Here is a 23,831-nt window from a genome sequence, read left to right on the forward strand (position 1 = left end):
CCAGTGGGTTAGCTAAAGGGTTAAGGAAGGTAAGGAAGCAAGGGAGAGAAGATGAGCACTGCCTTCAAAAACAAAACAAACAAAAAAAAAGCAGGCTTCCCCTAAAATGTGATCTCCATAACTTTTACTTCCCTCGCCAACGAAAGGTTGGTGGACTTTGTTTATTTTTACTTTAACAGTTGATTTTAAAAACCCTACAACGATGCTTCTGTTAAAAATGAAGCTACATCGTGATCAGGCGGATGTTAGCAATTTGCTCCGAAAGATTTAGAGACCAAAAACCTTAGGCTAGATGATATGATGCGGACACTAAAAATGGTGAGGAGGAAATGGAGAAGGATGGCTAAAAAATGTCTCTGAGAGCCTTACCCGTGCTCGGCGGGCCCGAAAGTTATTGGCCCTCGTGCACATGCAGGGCAGGGGGAGCAGGAGTGAGAGGTAATCAGGCGACAGTGGACAATCCCGTAAAAAGGCTTTCCTTGTTCTGGGGCCTGACTCCTACTCACCACCCTGTCCGGCGCTTTCGTTCCGCATACAGGAAACCATAAAAACAGGAACGGGATCGCAACGGACGCTCGCCCCCGATGTAGGCAGTCCATCATTTTATTATCTCTTGTCTCCCCTTGAGGAAACCGTCATTCCCTCCACAAATCTTTTGTGAAAGGGCTTTCAATCTTTTCAAGTGCGGTGACAGAGAGAACAAAGTTAGCAGAGGAGGAACAGGACTGCCGGATAAGCCTCCACGACCGGTCGAAAGGTCTGCGAGCAGGAAAGGAACCGAAAATAGAGACAACTCCAGCCCCTGAGAAAAACCTTTCGTTGTTCTGTTCAGGTTGCTTGACAAGACAGGGATTATGTGTCTACTTGCAGGATATCAGGCCGGTCTTTAAGAAAAACACCAAGTGCGCATGGAAAACTACCAGAGCTTATTAGTTAACCTACAGGAGAAGCCAAACATGACATTTTCCCCGCCACCCGACAGGGATTCCGTTTCTATTCTCAGATTACCAGGAGGGCTTTTAAAGAAAATACCAAGTGCAATTTGCAAAACACAAAAGCCTATTAGTTACCCACCAGGGGGACACAATGACGCGTATTTTTCCATAAATCATTATTCCTGAATTCACGTGCTTTAACTAAGCCACGTGATTTGTTGTTTGTTTGTTTTTAATGACACGAGGATTAGGTGCAGTCCTCCCTGTGCTGCATGGCTACATCCCAAAATGTCCGGGAATGTTTGGACGGTGAAAAAAGGACTTTACAGTACATCACCCCACATCCCTCAAAGCTTCGTTAAGACTTCTTCCTCGGTCCAGCTGCTCGCATGAGCTTAAAAACACGTCCATGCGCTGCTTCCGGTAGGCACCACTGCGCATGTCTAAATCTTTTCGATTGGAAAAATGATGTAACTGAGGGCAAGACAAGGCCAACACACAATTTTTTTGTTTGGTCGAAGCCAGTATTAAAACACAGCAGACAGTAAAATGTTTTTAATTGTGACAAGTTGACAATTTTCAAAAGCAATAGCACGTGTCAAGAAGAGTTTCAAATCACACTGTAGTGACCTGCATTTCCTGGACTTCGTTCTGTGTGTCGTCCTAGGAAATAACTTAGCATCCACACTCGATGTTAGGCGGTAATACAATCTCCACCATGTCAACTAACGTCTTCAACCGCCATAAAACTTCAATTTCTCGGATTCTCAGCTGCCGAGGGTACTTAAGCTTTATGATACTTTTGTAAAGAGGTTATTTCGCCGTCCTGTAGGAGTTCTGCCGACTCACTACTTCTGAGGTGTTTGTACAGAATACCGGAATTCTGAACAGCTTGGCTCCCATCAGGCCTTGCGGCGAGCTTGAAGGCGAATGATTTCCGGCGCCAAACACTCATCGTCTCGCGCTCCAGAGCAGGTCGGCGCGGCACAGATGAGCTCCGCTCACCAGCTTTTCTTCCAGCTCTGGTGGAAGAGGATCGCTAAGTTTGAGAAGTGTTTAATTAGCCTACAAGCATGCGATCAATCGCCAAGTGTGTGTGTGCCTAGCTAACGAAGTCAGCGTCCACGTGCGATCTTCCCATCATGCCAAGGGCGGTCACTGAAACATGGCCGCTCTTTGCACGAAGTCCAACCTTAAACACGCATGCGTGAAGATGTCGTCTTTATTCTTCAATGTCTAGTCCGCATTTCTTGGTGTTGTTCTCCTTGCCATGCTGAACAATGAACATTCTTAGAAAAGTCATCTTCCTCGACAAGAGCCGCTACAGCCTTCCAGTTATATTGAAACAAGCTCTCTGACTAATCTGTATTTAATTATCGGTTAGCACAAATATCAATAAAGCTAAAATTCCGTGCCTGATGCTGATATTTGGAATAGGCTTCAGAAGGAGTTTGCCATGACTAGCTTTGTCTTGAAATCTTTCTCTCAAAGACAAGCTAATTAAAGCAGTTATTCCTCAAAATGATAATCCCAGGGGGGAAAACTCTGTTAGAGATACTTCACTACCGGTGTTGCATATAATAACAACCATCCATCACAAGTACTAATTAGTCAAAGACAAAGCAATAAAAATACCAAATTATCCCAGGACAAAGCATAAACATCAAATTATCCACAAAACATGTCTCCATAACAACAGCGCTATCAGCTAGGTGCTGATGGTCATCAGCGAGATGATCTTGACCGCGGAAAGGTTTGCTACTTCCGCCCCCGACATTCATATCGGTACCAACATATTTTTTGAAAAAATATCCTGACTTTCCAATTGCTTCTCCTGATGTCAACACACGAAGCAGGAGATTTATAGCGTCTGCTGCCGCCAACGAAGGCGTCTGGCAGGACTGAGAGAAAACTACTCGTCTCTGAACACTCGTTCCACTTGCCGCCAGGAGTAGGTCCGTTTGCTTGTCAATGGACTCGGAAGCATACAGTGACTCTTGTCTTCAACAGCGGAACGGACAGAATGAACATTTTCTACTTTGTATAGGCTCAAAAAGAAGACATTTTTCTTGCCTTTGTAAGGGACGAGGGCACGCAGCTTGACTAACCTCGTTACAAGGTGCTACCTCCCAAACGCCAAGCAAACATCCCAGTTTCGTTTGTGAGATACGAGTCTGAATAAAAATAAAAAAAAGATGAGCCCTTCCGTCCTTGATGCTTAGACCAACAAGAACCAATGATGATGATGATCGTGACGATGATGACGACCAAAACAAGCAGGCAACAAAAAAAGGGGGGGGGAAGGAGGGGTGAGAAAAGAAAAGTGGGTAAACTAGGTTAGTTTACGCGAAGTCGTCTGCTAAACTGCTTGTCTATCAATTTGTCTACAAGGCACGTGGTAGGGTCTACACACCTGGCGCTTGTACAATCCAAACGACACCAGGGAACATCAGGCAATGACCTAGAATAATGTGATTACAGCCGTGTACCTTTGTCCTCCCGATTTCTATACAGAACACCGGACAATGGCCCCCAGTAATGGGACTCGAGAAGATTCCTGTTCTTTTGCCATGCACAGTTCCCCAGGGAAGAGCGGTCTAGACCAAAGAGACTTCAAAGGTCTTGTTCTCCTGATACAGAGACCAACCTGGGGAACATCAGGTCACAGTAACAAGAACACTGCGACTTACGACTATTCGTGTTCTTTTGTCAAGCTGACGGTCGCAGGGAAACCAGACGATAACGGTCTACAGTCACGTGACTTAACAAGGTCCTTGTTCTTTGGTCATGCAGGCGACCTCATGGAACACAGGAGTAATGAGGGTAGCGGGGTGGTATCGACGTTAGTGCCCACTCTCTCAGTCATCGCCGCTGTTCCAACGATCTGAACGCCGAGTCGAACTGAGCCAAGCACGAGATCGATTTCCGATCCGAGCGTGGATCGAGGGGCCGATGAAGCTGGTCAGCCGCGGGCTTAAAATGAAATCACAGCTGCAGCGAGACAGCAAGTGTGGGCCGCACGGCATTCAAACAAGAGGCAAGGGAAGCGGGATGCTGATCGTATCAAGGGGCGACAAGCGGCCAGAAATGGAATCATACCACCTCGTCCGACGGTGGCGCCACAACCGGGGCTAATCTCCATAAACGAGCATCACGGATGGATAACTGTGAAATTATGGGAGCTTTCTGCCGCTTGTCTGAGAAAAGCTTGTTTGTGTGTGTGTGTGCAAAGCTAGAATCCCAGTGTGGAGACTATTATGGGAAAACATAAGATGAGCACGAAGCATGCTTCCCATCCACACACACATTCTCTCTCTCTCTCACACGCTCCGCACACATTCTCACTTTTCGAGAGACGGAATGGGAGAAGGCCGCCACTTCCTTTCCCTTTAAATAAAAGATTCAGTCGCACAGCATCAACATTCTCGTCATAAACGCCGCCTAAATCGAGATCATGTGCCGAGTAATGTCCCCTGATACGCAGGAGCCTGCTTGGAATACAGACAGCGCCAGGAGTTATGATGAGAATGAGGATCGTCTGATCGACACCCTCTCCCGCCATCCTCCTCCCCCTACACACACACAGACCTCCCTCCCTCAGGCCAGAGATTCCCAGCCTCCTCCATGTCCTGCAGCCCTAGAAAAGGTTGATTAATGCTCGCGCCACAACAAAAGTATCACCGCATTTGGAAACGAAGAATTTAAAGATTTTAAAAGAAACACCGACAGTTAATTATCTGTAACTCCGTTATCCTCTTCTTTTGATTAAATGATCAGCGAGAGTCCTACAACTGGCGGCCCCCGAACCCTGATTGGTTCCCTCTATATCCACCCCACTACACATCTCGTACCATCATCACAGAATAAAGATAGAATAAGAAAATAGTACAGCTGGACACCTGGCTATAAACGATTGACCTGTTCACCCGATATACTGGGAGTCACGTGCTTCTGTTACACATGACGTTGCAGATAGATCTTTGAGTAGCCTTTGGTCACGTGTTTGGTGGAAGTCTCGCCTTCAGTCTACTGGCAGCATCTTACAACGACCAGCTGCAAGCACTTGGCCAACTCGCTCTCACGCATCTTCATGTGTTTGTTCAGACACAGAAACTGCCACGTGCCCTGGAGACGGACGACCCAACATGCAAGACACCTCGTAGCCGACCTTTGCTCTCTAAGTGTAAAATGACCCCTGGCCGAGGAGCTGTATCAGTCGGTGGACACCCGCCCTCAACGCCAAAGGACGCGAGGATGTGCCGAGAGCCGGCATCACGTGCCACAATGCAGCCGACGAGCAAACACGGAGCTCCTCGAGGGCAAAGGCTGACCTGTGGGGTAAGGAGACCACGTCATGTACTCGGCAAAGTCACGTTCATTCCCGTCAGCTGCCCGAGAAGCGTCCGACCTGCCGCTGGTGAGGCTCCAGAGACAAGGGGAGGTAACTCCCCCGCACATGACTCCAGGCTCTTGACGCTCAGACGTCAGCGGTTGGTGGGTAGCGGTGTGTCACGTGTCTGGCCTCAAGGACCTTCGCTGTCTGAACATCGGTCAACTGGTGTCTGCCTCTTTCTTCATAAGATATACTACAAAATCTTCGAGTCACAAACTGTGAAACACAAAAGTATATATATAGTTCAAATTTTAAGGCTTGTAAAAAAGGTTTACGCACAATAAGTTTGAGAGCAGACTAGTCGAAACAGCGACAGCAACGACCATCTGAAGCCTGTAGTCACAGCAGGTGATGCTGCGCACGCATGCCGCGTGCTCCTAGATACACCTGCACCGACACGTGACTTACATACAATCATGGGGCCACCCAGGGCACCTGTCATTCAAAGACAGTTGAGCTATGGAGAACACCATGCTATGTGGTGTGCTGGAAACTTTTATTTTAGAAGTTAGTGTGGTGGGCAAAGGACACAGCAAGCCAATGTCACAAACATGCCATGTCACACACCCTCGAGAGCAATAGGTTTCTCTCCTGATGGTGGAACAATTTGTACGAGGAGCTTGTCTTTATGTATCTTTAATTTAGAAATGCATTCTGGAAGATAACACTTTTGGAGGGGACAAAAAAAAAGCGACGAAATAGCCCTAAACTCATTCAGTGAGAACGATCGCCATATCGCCACACATACCGCGCTCCACCAACCAGCAGCTGTATACAATCATCACACACCCCACGGCCAACTTCCTGTTTTAAACCAAGGGGCTGGAACTAACGGCACATGTAGTCCACCAGCAACAAGCTGCCTGCCTCATGTGAACAGAAAAAAAACTTGCTGTTCATCTCCCCTGTCGGGTTGTCGGTCTCCGAACCCTTTGTCAAGGTTAGGAGGAGGGCCAATAGGAGGAAAGACAGGAGGATGAAGACCAGGAAGAAGGTCGGGAGAATGAGGAAGATGATAAAAATAATAATTCCAGAAACTTCTCAATGTGTACAACTTGCATGCGCACACACACACACATTTACGAATATGCATGCACCCGCAAGACAGTCAATCTGTGAAGTATTTCAGGAAAAGGATACGAGTTAAGGTATTGTTTGGTAGTTCCACGTGTCTGTGTATGCCGTACATCGAATGGCAGAGAAACCCAAACTTTAGGTTCAAATGTTGCAAACATTCGCTTGCCAAATGTGGAAAATGAGAGAAGTCTTATTTCTGAACACAAAGGCGTCCTGAGAGATCAAGAATAGTTATTACCAGCGAGCAACATCTACCGACATTGGAAGCCAGGACAACATTGGCAGATAACAGGTGATACTAAGAGTTTGTTGCTTGCATCGAGAAACAGATACTTGCGAACCTTCCAACTAAGTCACAGAAGTCATGTGGGGAATCGGAACATACAATGATATGATTCGAAAATGTAGGCAGAGACACGCATAGCAGCCTATCCTTCATCAGCACGACCTCGCTTTTATTGCCATTCTTCTCATCTTCATCTTCTCAACTAGCATCCATTCTGCCATCGGCAATACAGCATCTAATGCCCTCAACAAGGCCAGCGACATCGAACGGGGCAGCAGAATCGTATGATTAAGAGTTTTCTGCATAGTGATGACAAAAATAACTACAAGACCGAATGATAGAGCCTCCAGGCTGTAGCTACAATGTCAACAGAACTTGGTCCCGGTACGGACCCCCGAGGAACCAAGGGCACCGAGCATTTGCAACAGCCACCGACTGCGTGCTGTGGGTGATGCATGTTTGGAACCAGATGGACGCTGCTCCCCAAACCCCAAAAGTCAATAAGAGCCGTTCGCATACAATCGATGGTATCGAATGCTGAGGGCAAGTCTAGAAGAGAGAAAAATGAGGCAGATAAGATAATGAGAGAAAAAAAGCCAGGAAGATCAACAAGAGGATAGTAGGACCAAGGAAGGGAGGAGCAGAAGCAATACCAAGATCTTTATCGGCTCTATCAATCACGTGCTATCCTCCACAGCCCGTCAGTCGGGTCTCGCGACTTATCCCTTCCTCTACCTCGGATTGCTGCGGGAGGAAGACCAGACCTTATCTAGGAATCTTTGGCCAACCATCCAACCACAACACTCTGCTGGGTCACATGACTCGATCCAGTCAAAAGGACACAAAGTTCTCTTACAGTCAGCGATGAACATTCGATTCAATTTATAACTGAACTCCAAACATTTATTTCACACAAAAAGAGAACATCGTCCTCGGATCGTCCCCCCTGTCCTGCAAGACGCTCGGCACAAGAAAGTCCTTTGTCCGAAGAGAAAAGAAAATGGTCACAGCAGTTGATGTTGACCACCTCCTTCGCTGGAGAAAGTGGTGCGGGGATGGCTTTGTGAAGACAGTGGACCTTACAATGTATTCTCTGGAAGCTTTCACCACTACACACTAACAAGGCAGACAGGAAACTGAATAAAACGAAAGCCAAGCTCGGAGCAAAACTGTTTTCCAGCAAGTCTTGTTTTAAAATTAATTTCCTTTACTCCGCAGATTTCAAAATGTGACTTCAAATACACAGAAACGCAACCGCAAATGGTTACAAACAATTTTATTTTCATTGTAAACATTGTGTCCTCTTGCAGACCTCGCCACACCTACATTGATCGTGCTGCAAACAAATCACACAGCCCCCGGACAACTCGTCTGTCCAGACTGTGGTGTACACGACATTTCGGTTCCACTGATGTGATGAGTCAAGCCCCGGAAAACTGCTCGAGGCAGTGGACAAGCAAACAAAAAAAGAAGGGCGAAGCCATTAACGGTTCGACTCTCTGTGCCGCCATTTTAACTTTAGTCCTGGTTACGACTAAGTCGATGACGGGAGCAATGTATCTCACGATGATCGCTGGTTGATTGTGAAGCAGATGACCAAGAAGAAAAAGTAACTTTTGCACACGGTCATGTTGACAACAGTCTTCCTGTGATGTATCATCCTCTCTTACAGTCTGTGGCCAACCTCGGAGTCTCGTCTAACCAGGCGAAACCTTTTCAGTGTTTCTCGTATCCGTAACCTTTGGCGTTCAGTTCTTTCATTGGCAGGCACCAACAGTTTGGATCTCTTGACATTTATCAGTCCCCTCATTCGTAAAACGTTTTGCAAAAATGTGACTGACCAGTCCCTTGATTTATGTGTCTCGTGTATCATCTCTGTTCTACTACACTTTATACTCCACCTGTGCTTTGTTTACCTTCAATAGGATATACCGAATTACAAATAGTATTTATTGTTATTTTATGTTATTGTTATTAATGAAGTAATTTGAGAAAAATGACTAACGTATGTCAAGTAGCCTTGTATTAGGACAGATATGAGCAGTTTTTATGTTCAACACAGACACGAGAGAAAAAATGTTAATTTGATTGAACAGGACAACATCGGATCCAGGTCTAAAGAATACATGGCGAGGCATGTGGCACGTGTGCCAGTGTTCACACACATACACAAAACTGTCCGTAGCAGAGCCTACCAAAGACAACTCCGTCAAGACTGTGATCCTCCTAACTCCATTTGGGAGGCAACCTACGCATGTCTCGCCTCCATCACGGCGCCCGTGCAAACACCCGAGACCATGCTCTCTTTTTTCCCCGCCAGGCTCCGGGGCAATCTCTGCCCACCAACACAAACATTTGGTTTCACAGTCTTCCTCAAAGCCGACTTGAGGGATGAATTCTATCAAGACCCCCAAATAGGTCTTGATAGCCACGACAAATATTGTCACTGAAGCCACCCCTTCAGGAAGAGGAAGATCGGAGCGGAGAAAAAATGGCCACCGAACTTTAAAGGCAACGGCAGTCACGTGTCATCTGCCGCTTTTTAAAGAGAAAACAACTCGATGCCATGTGGTCGAACTTCCAAGCTGCCATCTTCTCCAGTGAGTGTCTAGTTTAAGGCTTCTGTTGTGATCTCAGCCTTCGATTGAACGATGAACTTTAGTCTGGAGTCAGCAAACCAGATACCCAATCATCTATTGATATTTGAGTATGGAATGAAGAAGACCTGTCAACAGCCACATGCCACACATGCCACTGGAAACTCTGTTGTCGGGAGTCTGACAGTCAATAAATGGAGGAAAGGCAGAGACATCAAAAATGAAAAAGGCGGAGGGAGTGAGCAAATGAGAAAGAGAGAGAGAGAGAGCCGACCGCTGGACCTACCGGAAGCTCACCTTTAGTCAGGACAGCAGCAGTTCGTTACTAGCGGGGAGCGCGGCCTCCTGCATTTTTCACGTTTCACCTTTAAAATATTCATCCAGTCCTCGGATCCATCGGCATCTGTTAGCGGGAGAAGCGGCTGATCAAGCAATGAGAGAAGCCAGTCCTCCGGCCCTTGTAATGAGACCTGCTGCCCTCGCCTCAGTAACATCGATTAGCTGAACTGTGTATAGGGCTAGCATCGCCTCCTGCCAGCCTCTGGTATCTGGGTCTCTGCATCTCCCCCCTGTCTGCCATTCCTTCCTGTCTGCCATTCATTCTCATCACTCAGGCACTAAGCTCTCCACGTCTTTCTGCTTTGTTGGCCACTGTGCTCCATCGAAGGACAAATACGGCTCAGCCAGCTCAGTGAGTATGGAGTGAGTACTGGTCTGTAAACTCGGATGATCTCAGACATCTGAAGCTCGGGGCTGCAGGGCTTAGCCAGCGGACACGGTAGGAAATGTACCACAAAAATCTTATTTCACGGTCTAGCACAAAAATACTCTGATTAATCTCCTCATCCTTACTAAAACATATCTCAACCTAAGGTGCTTTTTAAAAGTTTGCAAGAAAATAACAACACCATATAGCTTGCCGAGGGGGAGGAGGAGGAGGAGGCTTTGTTTATCATTACAAGGGAAGAGTAAGCAACATGACAAGTGATGGCAAACAGTCGACACTAGCTCCACCTAACAATCTCCTTTCTGTTCCACCCAGCCCCAGCTCTCTGTAGTTTGCTGCAAGACCAATTTCTCGCCACTTCTTCCCCGCTCTGGGACTAAAGAAACTGTCTGTTACCTGCCGAGTGCAGTCTCCAGGGAGACGGTATTTAAATAATGCAAGTTCCTGTAATGACTTCACTTGGCATGACCTCCAGCCACCACGTGTGGCCTGCGTCACTCGCTGACCTCCCAGACTCCTAATGAGCCGCGGACTGAGTGTGAAAGTGTTAATCCCTCATCTTACCGGCCACAAATCCCGCAAATCATTTGCACGTGGCCTCGGCTGTAATTGAAGCTGGCGAGTAGGTTTCTGTAGCAGCAGCAGCTACCAAACCTGTGGGAGGGAGTCAAATGGAGGGAAAGAATTTCATGACAGCGAAATTCCGGAACGGCTCAGTCTGGTCTTCCTACTTCTAAGCCCGCAAATAGCGAAATGTACAGATACTTGTATAACAGTATCACCAAGCAGACAGACACGCAAACAGACAACTCAATCAATCGCGAAAAGGAAAAAAAGGAACCCATTCAGCTCGGTGTTTGGCAAGTGTCCACGCAGAAAATGTTGGCCTTACTTTAAAAGGGGTCGGTGAGATTAGATTTTTAAAAAATTAAAACGCCCTTTTCTTGAATGCGCCATCTTTCTGTATGCTGCAAACAACCTCATTCTACGCACAGATAACATTAGCCGAGGGTAAGGAAAGAAAAATGGTCTGTAATCTGCTAACCCCCAAAAACTCACTGAGAAACGCCACAGAGCAGGAATGAGCGAGAGACAGTGACCGACAATGGTGGTAGGGGAGAAGGGAGGAAGAAAACAGTGAGAGAGTAAATAAAAAAATAAAGAACAATTGAGTCAAGATCCCTAGCTAATTGAATCTTTAATTGAATCACCTTCAAATTGTGATAAACGGCGGAGGACCCAACAGAACTCGGAGAAAGTCTGCTCCAAGGAAAGAAGGTAAACCTCCGCCAGTGTCCGTGAATTCTCGGTCAAGGGTTTGATTACAGAGCTGTACAGTCCTACCTGTGTACACGCCCAGCCAATCACAACACTGCTTACAGAACCCCCTTGTTTACCACTACTTTTTCTACATCCGTAGGCATCGTTAACAGCAGCTGTTTGCACCTCGCCGCCAGTGTCATATGTCAACAATTGAAATCAAACATAGCGGCAATAACAACTTTCCGAGAAAAGCGGAAGCGACGAGACACAGGCATGCGCAGTGGAGAGCGAATCTTGCTAATGGAACATGTTTTCTCTGGCGGACACTACCATAAATCCGGCCACAACTACAGTTACATAAAAAAACCAACAGTGTTTATTCATCCAGTTCCTGCTTTACTGCAGAGGATGTTTATGACCACAACAACAGCTCTGCGTTCTCCTCCTCTTCCCACCCCAACCCCTCCCACCAACGCAAATGCAACTAGGAACGGGGTGCACATATAATCTAGCAGTTACTAAAATCGTTTAATAATAATAATAATAACAATAATAACTATTATCAGGGTTAATTAACCTCCTCCTGGCGCACCTGTGTACGGTGCCAAGGACCAGATGGTTGTTGTAAGCTCTCTGTGCTTGTAACCAAAACAACAACAAATGCTGGCTTATATTTTCTCGCCTCCGAGTCAGACGTGGCAAGAAGCTTGAGACAGCGGGTGTTTATGCTGGGTGGATGGCTGCACACCGACACCTAATGTGTTGGAGATAAAGTCTAGTCCTCACATTAATGTCGAGCTTCACGTCGCTTGTCCTGCCGAGGTTGTTATGTCTGGTGGGCCGACAGGTTCTTCTACCCGAACCCCGAGGGTGAGTCAGCTTGAGGTCCATTACAGTCCACACGCACAAAAGAAAGAAAAGAAGAAAACAGATGATAATGATGACGACAATGATAGTGATGACGACGACGATGTTGAACATCGCGCAATGTGAATTACATTCCGACAGTGGCTCGAGATTGTACTGTAATCCTGGTGACCTGACCCTCCACGCCTAGGACAGGTCACTTTGCGAAGTCCTCCCTCAAACAGTTGGTTGTGAATAGCATGGGGGGAAGGAGGACAGAGCTCTACCTTCGCATCCAGGAAATCCTCCCCCCACCCGTCAACAGCGGAGATCTCAGAGCATCTCCTCAGTTCGCATCACGAAGACACGTGCACGGTGGACAAGGAAACACCATTGTAGCCTTTGACCCGGTGCGTGCGCCGCACACTGCCCGGAAGTCTCCAGGACCGCTTACAGTTTCTGTGTCCGTGCAGCGGCAACCGTGCTATGTGATGATCGGGAATTACCAGCCTGAGTGTTTTTTAAAAAAAGAAAGATATTTGGTTGCATGCAGCTCCAAATAGCACACCTCGAAATCTGATTTTAACCCTCCTACTCCCTCCCTTTTATCGAGATACAAGCTTACAAACATCACTTGCAAGTTTAAAAGCCCGTCTTCAGGAATCAATGGGCATGATTATGGTTAAATCTTCAGTCAGTGAGAAAGGTAGTTGGGAATGTAAATTAATTTTATATATAAACAGACATCTTTGACAATCGATGAAAAAAAAAAACCTAAAGACAGACATCATTGACGACGATCAATGAGAGAGCAACTGCTTGATTCCTTTTTTCACTGTTCCACTTTTAAGAATAGCATCACATGGTCAACCAATATGACATTATGTAATCGATGTTAGTCTTTCTCGGGTACAGAGCCAGTCGGGTACATTTTGCCACCCCCTTGCTTCCCTCGACCGTTGTTGGCCACTGTAGTGACTGTCTTTGAGTAAAGGTGAGGAGAGGGGAGACCGCAGGTTCCAGCGCCAGGTCCTGAAACACACTAAACTTATGTTTTCCCGATGAACGGCACTTAAAAGCAAACACTTGTCAGAAAGCCATTTTACTTTCGATCGCGTACTCAGTGAAGCATCCGCCACGCCACGCCTGACTGGCCCGCGGCATAAAATCAATGGTGGGAACACGAGAACCTCGGCTCCTTCTACTCACGCGCAGTCTCGCGTACCTTCCTAATTTGGTTTGGAAAATCGTTTTGGAGAGACTCGGTTACGGATCATCAAGCACTGTCAACATCACTCTCATTAGGTGCACACTCGGGCTGCAGTCGGCGGGCCTTCCTGAACTAAAACCGCCATCATGTCGGACGAAACCACGAAAGCGACCTCTATGTCGGACGAAATGACTGAAGGATTCTGTAGACGACTGAAGAAACGACAAAAGCACTATGAGAGCTTCAGACGAAATGACGAAGAAATTGTGAGCATATCGAAAGAAAGTACAAAGAACTTTGTGTATGTGAGACTCTGGACAACACGTTTACACAGGAAATGACAGATGACTGCAGCAGACGAGCCACACACCACGAGCTGTGAAGCTGGCAAAAGATTCCTCTTCTCTACCTGCCCTAAAAATACCAGTTTAAATACCATGTCCACCCGTGTATGCCCGCTCTCTCTTCCTTTTGTATGCGTGAGAGAGAGAGAACGTTTGTTACGGTTTTTTTCTACCCGCTTTCGGCGCTCTATCATTCGCCCATTCGGACACTCGACTACAGTCTCAACAGCAGCAATGCCGAGCCAGCGAGTTCGAGATACGAGCAAAAAAAGGTTTTAATGGTGAGGTTCGTAAGGCCAACAACGACGATGGTTCTTGTTGTGGAGTCTGTGGTGATGGTCCTTAGCCGCCGCGTGTCAGCAGGACAGGCACTCTGGGTGTCATGGAGGGTGCTCCTGGTGAGTGATGTATGGTTGTGTCAGCCGCTGCACTCGGCCCATGCACCAGATGCTGAGTCACGATCGATACCCGGGTACATTTAGTCTGGTGGACATCAGGACAATACTTATACAGCTCACTCTTAACCCCTTGCCGGGGAAAAATGTCCGGGTTGTTTTGTTTTTTTACGACATGGGGGCCAGGAGAATACACAACAGGTAAGATTATGTCGGGTACATCACCTGCACGCACACATAAATGCATCCTCAATACGACATACAAACACCCACACAAACAGTTTCTGATAGCTAAGCTCTCACATCTCAACATTGTTTTCTGTATCATCATCAAGTCATTTATTTTTCATTTCACACATATAAACCGTTATATCAGGCTGCTCCCCAATACGTCACTGAAGCTAATTTACATACTGACCTCTGATCACGGGGCTCGGAACATCGTCGTCAGGACAACTTGATATAAAAAGTAAGTCGAACATTTCTGAATGTTCGTTAAGCAAAAAAAAAAAAAAAAAAACCCAAAAAAGTGTAATGCGACTCGTATCGGGTATCCTCACGATCACTGAGCCTGAGCACTTTTGAAAGCCGTCACGTGACCAGCGGGTCGTGTGCAAACCCTGGTGCTTTCCGCATAATCATCGCAATTTGTTAACCAGACACGTTCTCCGACTTAATCAAGGCTCAGAGTCGGTGCCACGTGAGACCCGGATCGACGGCCAAATATGGCGTCATTCAATTAAACCCAAGAAGCAGGTGGAACACTGGGACACTTGATTAGGTTTGGGGAGAAAAAAAAAAACCTCCGGAAAAAGTAAACAAATTCGACGACGAAGGAGTTTTGAAACAGGCAGGACTGGCAGACCAAACCATCCGAATGATGTCCTACGGAAATTACATTTTGTTTGGGTGAAGTGCACTAGTTCACTTCATCACGGTGAATGTAATGGCCACAAAGTTCAGCGACATGATGACAAAACTTTTAACAATTTTACCCTTTTAACTCGTTTGGTTCCTACCCTGCGGTTGTGTTTGAGGAAGCAGCTGGCTCCTGTTATGCTCGTTACTAGTAAGCGAAGTACTATGACCTTTGCTAAATGTTTGACATCGCAGCTAATTATGTCGGTGCAGTGACCTTTGATGTCAGGCCTGACATGACACAATTGCTTGCCTTCCGCGCCATATGGAAATGTTTGCCATTCCAGTCCAGTTAGGACTTCTGCCTTCAATTTGCCATTCCAGCGAAATTATCAAAACTGTTGCAATAACAGCAAACACTCCCAGACAATCACACATCCTGTCCCGCACGAAGCCAGTCCTGCTGCTGTCAGAAGTATTGCCAGTCACCCTTCCTGCTCGTTACAATCGAGGGTTACAATTATTTTCACGTGCATTCGTTTCATGTTGCAAGCAGGGCAATAAGTGCATCTGAACTCTGTGATTCCGCCCGCTGCACTAAACTGAAAACTGCTTCTTGATGCTTTATGTTTTAGAAAAATAATAAGCACTTCGTACAAAAAAAAAACCAAAAAACCCCGAAAACTTCTAAACTTGCAAATAAGTGGTAAGCAGCTGACCTAACCGCCACCCTATTAAACTATGTCTGCATATTATCAGTTATCGCCATCCCGAAACAAACCCAGCGGAAAATTCTTCGAAATTGACCAACGGTTCAAACGATTTCTGGGATGGAATCCAGCGAACTATAAATGGGTCTGACGACAGGGCCCGCTTTTCCCCAATGTCCACATTACACTAAATCCAGCGCAGGCCAAGATGGCGGATGTTCTCACACAAATGAAATTCAGACTAAATGTTCTGTCGACACACTTACCGCCAGAAACAGAGCTTTCGCATCAAAAGATTATTTGTCTCTATGCGTGTCGGTCAAAGTTCATGTTTTCACAAATTTTCTGTTCGTAATGGTACACCACGACGGAGAAAGGTTCAGCGAGAAGGGAGGAAAAAAAAAACAGAATAAAAATGGAGAAGGTTGTGATTGAGGATTTCTTTACAGCTGAGTATGAGCATCGCACGCGGCGTTTTCAGACGAGTCCGAGGTCTTTGCTCGCAACCTCGAGTATCTCGTCGATGTTTCCAGAAGTACAATTAGCATGTCGAGCAGACAGTGATCTGCCTACAGCCTATGTTCTTCAAAGTTTACACAACCCTGTGCTTTACAAGCAACACAAACAAACAAACACGCACGCATGCACACGAACGCACACTCAAAGATGCACTCACTTTTCTCATCGAAGCCTCAACATACATCCTAATACTTACACTACCTCAATCCCCATCACCTCACCACCGTCACCAAGACAACATGACCATGTCATCGCCTTCCGCTCGTATACAACATCCACGCCTACAGCCTCAACCGCCACGTTGGACAGCTGCTGTCAGAAGTCATCTTCTCCCCATCCAACCTCCACATATTCCACTCAAGCTTCAGTTCCCCTCCCCTCCCCTACGCCCCTCCTCCCCGTGGCATCAGCGTGCAGGCGCTGGGGTGTGAACGTCCTCACAGCTCTCGTGTCGAGCGTTAATAACGAGGGTCGCGAAAACAAATGGCTGCAGCTACTGCCCTGACCTTCTTTCCTTGAGCATCGCGCAGCACAAACCACGCTTCGAAAGTCAATTACGAATGAAGCTCTGGCTCCTGGCATTCCAGCGACCGGAGGAGGTGTCTCTCTCTCTTCCCCTCTTGGCTTCCCCTCGCCCATTAAAATCGGGTCCGTGAAGCCGTACCGCCGTACCGCCTTCCAGAGGCGCCAAGTTCCGCGGCGAGTGGAAAATCCTTTTTGGAGGAACTTGTATTCTTGTGGTCCTTCACACTTGATGGCACGGACCTACGTCACTAATGAAGCTCACGAGCATGATATCTATAGGTGTGTATGTCAAGAAAGAAATTTAAAAAAAAAAAATAGCATCTTTCATTGAATTTTACTCAGTCATTAAAGAAATTGCACCCGACTAGACCTTTAAGGGTGTCTTTAGTGTTCGAAGACTAGAAAGGGTGAATGTACGAACCGGAAATCTGTATACAATGTAGGTTGAATATTCTTTGACTGCCATGAGGAATCCAATGTCTTTCGCCCTCCGGCTTCCCGACCGGTCAACCTCCGCACTTAAACAACAATCTGTGTGGAACATGGATCCGATGTGGAAGGTTGAGATCCCTCGTAGATCCCCGGTAATCATGACGTCAAGCACTCTGCACCCTCCACCACTCACTGGCCTCCTGACAGGCTGCGGTAATCGAGATAAACTAACGGTGGACCGGGTTTTCTAGCACCTGATGGGTTTTTGATGATCTAACGCAAGGGGCGGGCTGTCGGGGAAAATGTTGCATTCAACAGTCAGCGCTTTTGATTTCCCCTCGGGAAGTGGGTTCCGGAAAGCCACATTTTCGGTGCAGACGGACCGTTCTGTGGAGACTGGGATCAAAGAAACATTTTGGGGAAGCCTATTTGGAGCGACTATCATTTACATATGGTATTATCCCCTATAGGAAAATCTTGCTTGCGATGGTTTACACACGGCATCATTTCCTAACCACACGAAAACGACAAATATCATGGAGGTGGATGTCCAAATACAGATGAATTCCCAGCAGAAATCCCGCATAGCTACCGTGTACACACCAAGCAACTATGGAGGATTCTACTGTCTGACACAACATGTGGCTTTACAAAAATATAGAGAAGTGGAGAAATTTATGTTGGTTCAGAAAAATGTGGTTTTAGAAAATGGTGTTGACGATGGTTACTTTGGCTTCGTTGTCAGCGTCAGAAAAAAGCGACTTCTAGCGGCAGGTACGTTTTAGCCAACGAGACCACTGAGAGAGACAAACAAACAAACAAAACAAACCCAACAACTGAGTATTTAAAATCAAAGATCAGGAAATATGGGAGAAAGCTGCTGACTGAGAAGGAACTAATGGGTCGACCAGCCAAAGCGACGACTTCTACACCATGAAGAAACCACATCTTCCGTCTGCTGCAACCAGAAGCATCAGTGCAAACAAACACTGAGAGAGAGAAAGAGAAATCGAGAGAGAGAAAGAGAAAGCACGCGAGAGAGAAAGAAAAAGACGAGGGCCCTCCCTAGTTTCTAGCTTGCTCTGCGTGAAATTATGGAATGTTAGGCGCCCTCTTCATGGCAACAGGGACAGAGCATCTCTGACCCCCCCATCAGTCAGCTGTCTGCCCCTCCTTTCCCTTGTGGCTCATTTTCATGTTTAGTGTCAGTGTGACATAGCGGGTCAGGATAAGGTTCAGGATGACATTATGATCATCTCATGCTTCTGTTTAGTGTCATTGAGACATCGCACTTTTATTTAGTGTCATTGTAACATCACCATTTACAATCAAATTCTACAGGTTCAGAGGCTCTCCTCCAGCAGACACTGTCACCCCAACTCCCCGTTGGTCCGGTCAAACAGAGAAATCGAAGACAATAATCGTTCTCTGTGAACTCCGAACTCCCATGTTTAAAATTGATAGGTCAAATCTGCTAGAGTAATCGAACTTAACCTAATTAACAAGACTATTCATAGCGAGGTTTTCCTTAATCAACAGAATTAGCCATAGTGAACTTTGCCCTCATCGACTAACCCAGATTTGCTAATGACCAGTAATTGAGTATAATTATTTTATAAGCAGTGATGGCCGACTAGGCTCTGGTGGAGAGGACTAGTCATGGTGATGATCGTGGTCTCGTCGAGTTGTGGCGACTGATGTAGGGACCTGCACCGTGTATCAGCAATGGGAGGTCAGCAACATCTGCAACCGCCGGTTACAGCCGTGTGCGGCAGCACGAGAAATGGTAATGTCATTTGCATTTTACGTGTTTACCAGTCGGGTGACAACGCGCGGCACCCGAACTGAATGTCACGTGCACAACGCCCCTCAGCTCTCTTCCTCCTCCCTGCTTCTCGCCTCTCTCCATCCTCCGCTCCTCTTGTCCCAGAAAGAAAGGAGGGCGGAGAGAGAAAACACACACACACACAGAATTTGTTATTTTTCCTTTGTGCGCACAGCTGAAGTAAATCAAAGCCGGAGGAGCTGGCCGATATGCTTTGTAGCAGGCCGCACTCAAAAAGGCGATGTTAACGGCCATTTCCCACTGTCCCTAACGTGCTATTTCCGCCAGGCTGACTTGCTTCCTTCATTCCTGATGGATGTACTCGCCAGTCCTTTTCTTGGGGTCACTCCGGCAGTTTGCTTTTTGAGGTTTCCCGTCAGGCACTTGTCAGCTTTCCTTCAAGAGCATTATTACCTCCACTGTCCCATCATCTCCCCCACCCGACCTAAAATTACACCCCGAACAACCTAAATGAAAGGTCTACTTCGTCTTCTGCAATCAAAGATTTCTGGTTATGCGTGAAACTTTCTCTGGGAAAACTGACATTCAGTATTTTTAGCTTTTACAAAAGAAAAACTACTAAGCTGAAATGGCTACAGAAAAATGTCTGGAAGTTTTTAGTTTAGGATGTGGGAGACATGATGAGACATTCTCCAAAAAATAAACCCGTTCTGAAACTTTTTCTGGAACTGAAGAGGGTGTTTATAGGTGTAATCAATTCATCAAATGTTTATGTTATTAGTGTGCCAGAGAATTATGTCTTAGTCCATTTTTTAAAAATCTCATCAATTATGTTTCTCAAGCTCCTTATTTATTTATTTTTTTTAATGGGTTCCATGCGCTACCTGACATCACAGACCTCAACAGAGCTCTTCTCCAATTCACCTTTTCCTGCTGGCAGTCTGTCAGTCCTGTCCTATGCCGACCCCCAGCATGCTTCATACACAGATTCTTCTCCTCTTTTGTCTTATACAACTCTTTATGACCACATATATATATATAACTCTTAACGACCACCTCTACAAGTGGTTAGGGTGTTAAGCTGTGGGGCAGAGGACTGCTGGCTTGCCGTGTTGTGGACACCCTTGTGGCTGTGAGACTGGGAGTCCTTATCTCTACCAAACCTCTTGTGATTATTTCATGGAACCCATCACACTTTGTGAAATGAGAAATAACGCTTCAAAAACAAAACAAACAAAAAAAATCCCTACTCTCTCATAATAAAGACACTCGCCAAATAGTATTTTCTGAAAGCATTCAAAGCTTAAAAAAAACAACTTGGTGAAAGGAATAACATCCCTCGCAAAGCGCTGGCAATAACCTTCCCCAGGAAGCATTGGAAAACGTGTTAACAGCATTTGCCACTTATCTCTTGGATGGACTGCGATACTTCACTCGTAAGAAACGACTAAGACGATGAAAAATATCGGCAGAAATCGCCATTTTGGGGAATTTCGTGCCGCGGCTAACGCAGTGCTGCCATATATAATGACAATACAAGCACGCCTGGCAACAGAGATACACAACCTGGGTGATGTATTACCAAACGGATCGAAAACCCGAGATGGATTTACAAAGAACTCATTTTTCTCTCCATCTTCCGCTTTTGCAATCGCAGACGTCACAAGCCTGTCCAATCTTCCAGCAACAACAAAATGCAAAACAAACCATAAACAAAAAAAAAGAAAGAAAAAAAAAACACACTTTCGAACCGTTTATTTGCTGCAAAAACAAAACAAAACAAAAAACCACAGACACATAAACATTGGTAAACAAAAGGCTGAAGACGGTGTCCTTTCACCAAAAGATTCCGGACGAGAGAATTCTGTTATCTAAGGCCAGGCAGCGGTGGTGGCCTGCAGGGTCTCTTCCTCTTTGTTGAAGTAAACATCGCTAACCGCTCGGGTGTGAACTATTTGTGTTCTACTATTCGTAGACTGGAAAATTTATTTTACAATGAAACAGACGAAAGACGCGCGCACACACACACACACACACAGGGAAGCGTGGTACTGGCGCGTGCACACGCTCACACACGCATGTCGGAAATAAAACTTTCAAATGTCTCAAATTTTTAACTTTCTTAATTTTAAAATAGAGTCAAATATACTTTAGTAATGATTTAGTAACATTATTTGTGAAGATGTTTGTACCTAGAACATACAAAGAGAATGTAGTTGTCATACACACAGATCCTTACATACCTTTGTAAAAATTGTAAATATGTGTAATGTAACTTATGTTTAAAAATAATGAAGTTTAAGTATCAACCTCTTTTATTTCCCACTCACGCGGCGAGAAAAAGAATGATGCCTTCCATCACAGACACCATGGTGGTGGCTGAGCACTGAGGACGTGGAGAGTCAGAAGAAAGCCATGTCCATCCTCCACAACTGTTTACACTCCACATGATGAAACTCCTTTATTCAGTCTTCTAGCACGGAAGAATTTAATATCATACAGTTTGCGAAGATCTTTCCCAATCTGAAGCAGGAATCTGCATTTTACGAGTTGCAGAGCTATTCTGACGAAGCTCTTACCAAAAATATCGTCTATGATTTTCCATGAAATATTCTTGCTGTTCGTGAACTCGCATTTAAAAGGTTTCAAAGTTTTCCAGGAAAGAAAACAATGGAAATCCTTTAGTTCGAGAGTTCTGACAACTGGACGCAGCGCCATAAACCATTGCCTGGCAGCCCCGCCAGAAGAATGACAGCCGGAAAAGAAGAGACTGGCCGAGCTGGAATGCGAGGCTTCACTCTCTCATGATGTCCCCTCTTCTTCCTTTAGCTACCACAGCCACCACCGTAACCATTTAATCATCATTGTCGTCAATGCTGTCGTTAGGGCGGACTTGCTGGCATACCTCTGTCTTCGCCGTGAGCTTTCTTCATCGAAGCCACTGATTGCATGAAATCGCCCAGAGTTTATTGAGAGGGTGTGGAGGGGGAAGGAACATCAACACGCACTTACAGTCTGTCCTGGGTGGGCGTGGGTGGGGATGGCGAGAGAGGGGAGGAAGGGAAGGGCTGGTGGTTCGTAATTTGCACGTGCACTACGTAAAACAAATTATCTCCACTGTCCGCAAGCTACAAGGTCGATTGTTCTCCGCCCGATTGAAAGACAGCAAAAGAAGGTAGTGAATTGACCTTTCCCCTTTCCCTCCCATCTTCCCCCCCCCCCACCCCATTCCGCATGCACGAGCTAATTGCGGAGTCTTGAACGTCTAGGAGACGGTCTCCGCGGAACTCGGCTCCTCCAGTGACAACTAGGAGACGAGTTTCAGCAGTACCTCTCGACTTCCACCAAACAAGCTAGCGATCTGACGTGGCTCTCTGACCGCAATCACGTGTCTGTGACGTTCCTCTGACAGCTGTCACCGCTACGTGACGTTCGTCTGCAGCTGTCACCTAGTGCTGACGTCCGTCGGACAGCGTGTCACGTCTTCCTAACGTCTGACACCTTTATGACATTTTCCATTACCTTTGTGACGCTCAGGTGTCACCTCTGTGACGTTCGTCTGACAGCTGTCACCTCTTAGTGATACAGTGAGGGTTTGGATGCCCTAGGTTCACATCTCTTCTAGGCCACGCGGCTCTTTCTCTGCATGTGACATTTATTTACAGGACTGGATGTTTTGCCGAGACATCTCGCTCGGAGTAAAACACCAATCCCTCCCCTCCTCCACATCCAAGCCATCATCTCTCCGTGATGCGTGTCCCTTCAGCTCTTTCCCGACAGCAGCCATTTCAGTCGGAGATGCAGAGCGCTCAGCTTTCCTCCCTTTTCCCCAGGAACCTTTTATAAATAATCTATGAGGATTTCACTCACTCAGCCATCTCTTTTCACACACACTTCTTCTTTCCAATTCACAGACTGTTACAGACAATACCACCTTGTCGCTCTGCTGGTGGACAAGCACCAGTTGTCTGTCTCACGCCCACCCAAAGACAATAGTCTCCTTTCGTGGTGAAAGTAGGTGGTTAATCCGATTTCGACAGCAAGACACACCCACGGACGACAGTCATTACTACCACCAAGCCAAGGAGTTTATTCACAATTCACACCCCGCTAGGGGCATTTCACACGGAAAGCATAAACAAGTCAATCAACTAATGTAAGAAGCCGAGTGTCAAAACAATAATCCGCGTGAATAAAAAATTAAAATTAAATACGAACTTCCATACTTTGCAATTATCTTATAACGCGCTGAGTGTGTATACCGTGCAATAAACATTATTTTATACTTTCATTTTGTCACTTCTATTTCTAGTCACATACACATGTTATAAACTGAAGTAAGCAATTGTAATGAGTCTCTAAGGCACGGTATGTTTTTACATTCGGTTTGGTAATTGCATATGAGCTCGAGATGGTGTTACACAGGTCTCCAACGACAACTGATCTGGATGTGGGTTTTTGAAAAACAAAATACAAACATAGAAAGCGTTCCTGTTTGTGTTTTTTGTTGTTGCTTTTTGAGGGCTGAGTGGGTGAGCACACTAACACACAGATAACACGTAGCAATAGTTAATACAGTTGTATCTCTCGACAACCTCTTTCCATGATTTCATCGTTGCCCACCGCTTCAAGCAACATGCCGCACGGGCAGAAAAATCCAATCACGAGCCAATGAAGCTTTTGATTAGCTGTTATTTTGCTCAACTGACAGCGTGCAGCAGACGACGTTTCCAATTTCATTGGAGTTTTTAAAATCTTGATTTAAACTCTCAAGACCGTGAAGTATAAATGCACAAAGTTTTATTGCTTAAAGGCAAACTCGGTGACCTCTGACTTTAAAACCACTCACAGAGCCCTCGGCAGTGACGTCACGCCCGCCATGACAGGAGAGTGGTAGTGCTTTGTAATGTTATCCACCTGTCTGGAAC

General features: G+C 46.1%; 1 protein-coding gene across 3 annotated transcripts in view; it reads right to left on the reverse strand.

Annotated features, from left to right (window-relative positions):
- LOC112569737 (beta-1,4-glucuronyltransferase 1-like) overlaps positions 1 to 23,831 on the reverse strand; it is a 90,050-nt gene that overhangs the window by 33,349 nt on the left and 32,870 nt on the right. The window contains exon 4 of one of the 3 annotated variants that reach the window (XM_025247607.1): positions 14,247 to 14,298. The exons of the other annotated variants lie outside the window; for them this stretch is intronic. Within the exon in view, the coding sequence (XP_025103392.1) occupies positions 14,281 to 14,298 (18 nt within the window). The 3' untranslated portion in view covers positions 14,247 to 14,280. Of the gene's footprint in view, positions 1 to 14,246; positions 14,299 to 23,831 lie in introns of those variants that run through there. 3 annotated transcript variants of the gene reach the window in all.

The sequence above is a fragment of the Pomacea canaliculata genome, linkage group LG8 (genome assembly GCF_003073045.1).
Source record: "Pomacea canaliculata isolate SZHN2017 linkage group LG8, ASM307304v1, whole genome shotgun sequence".
Taxonomy (NCBI): Eukaryota; Metazoa; Mollusca; class Gastropoda; order Architaenioglossa; family Ampullariidae; genus Pomacea; species Pomacea canaliculata.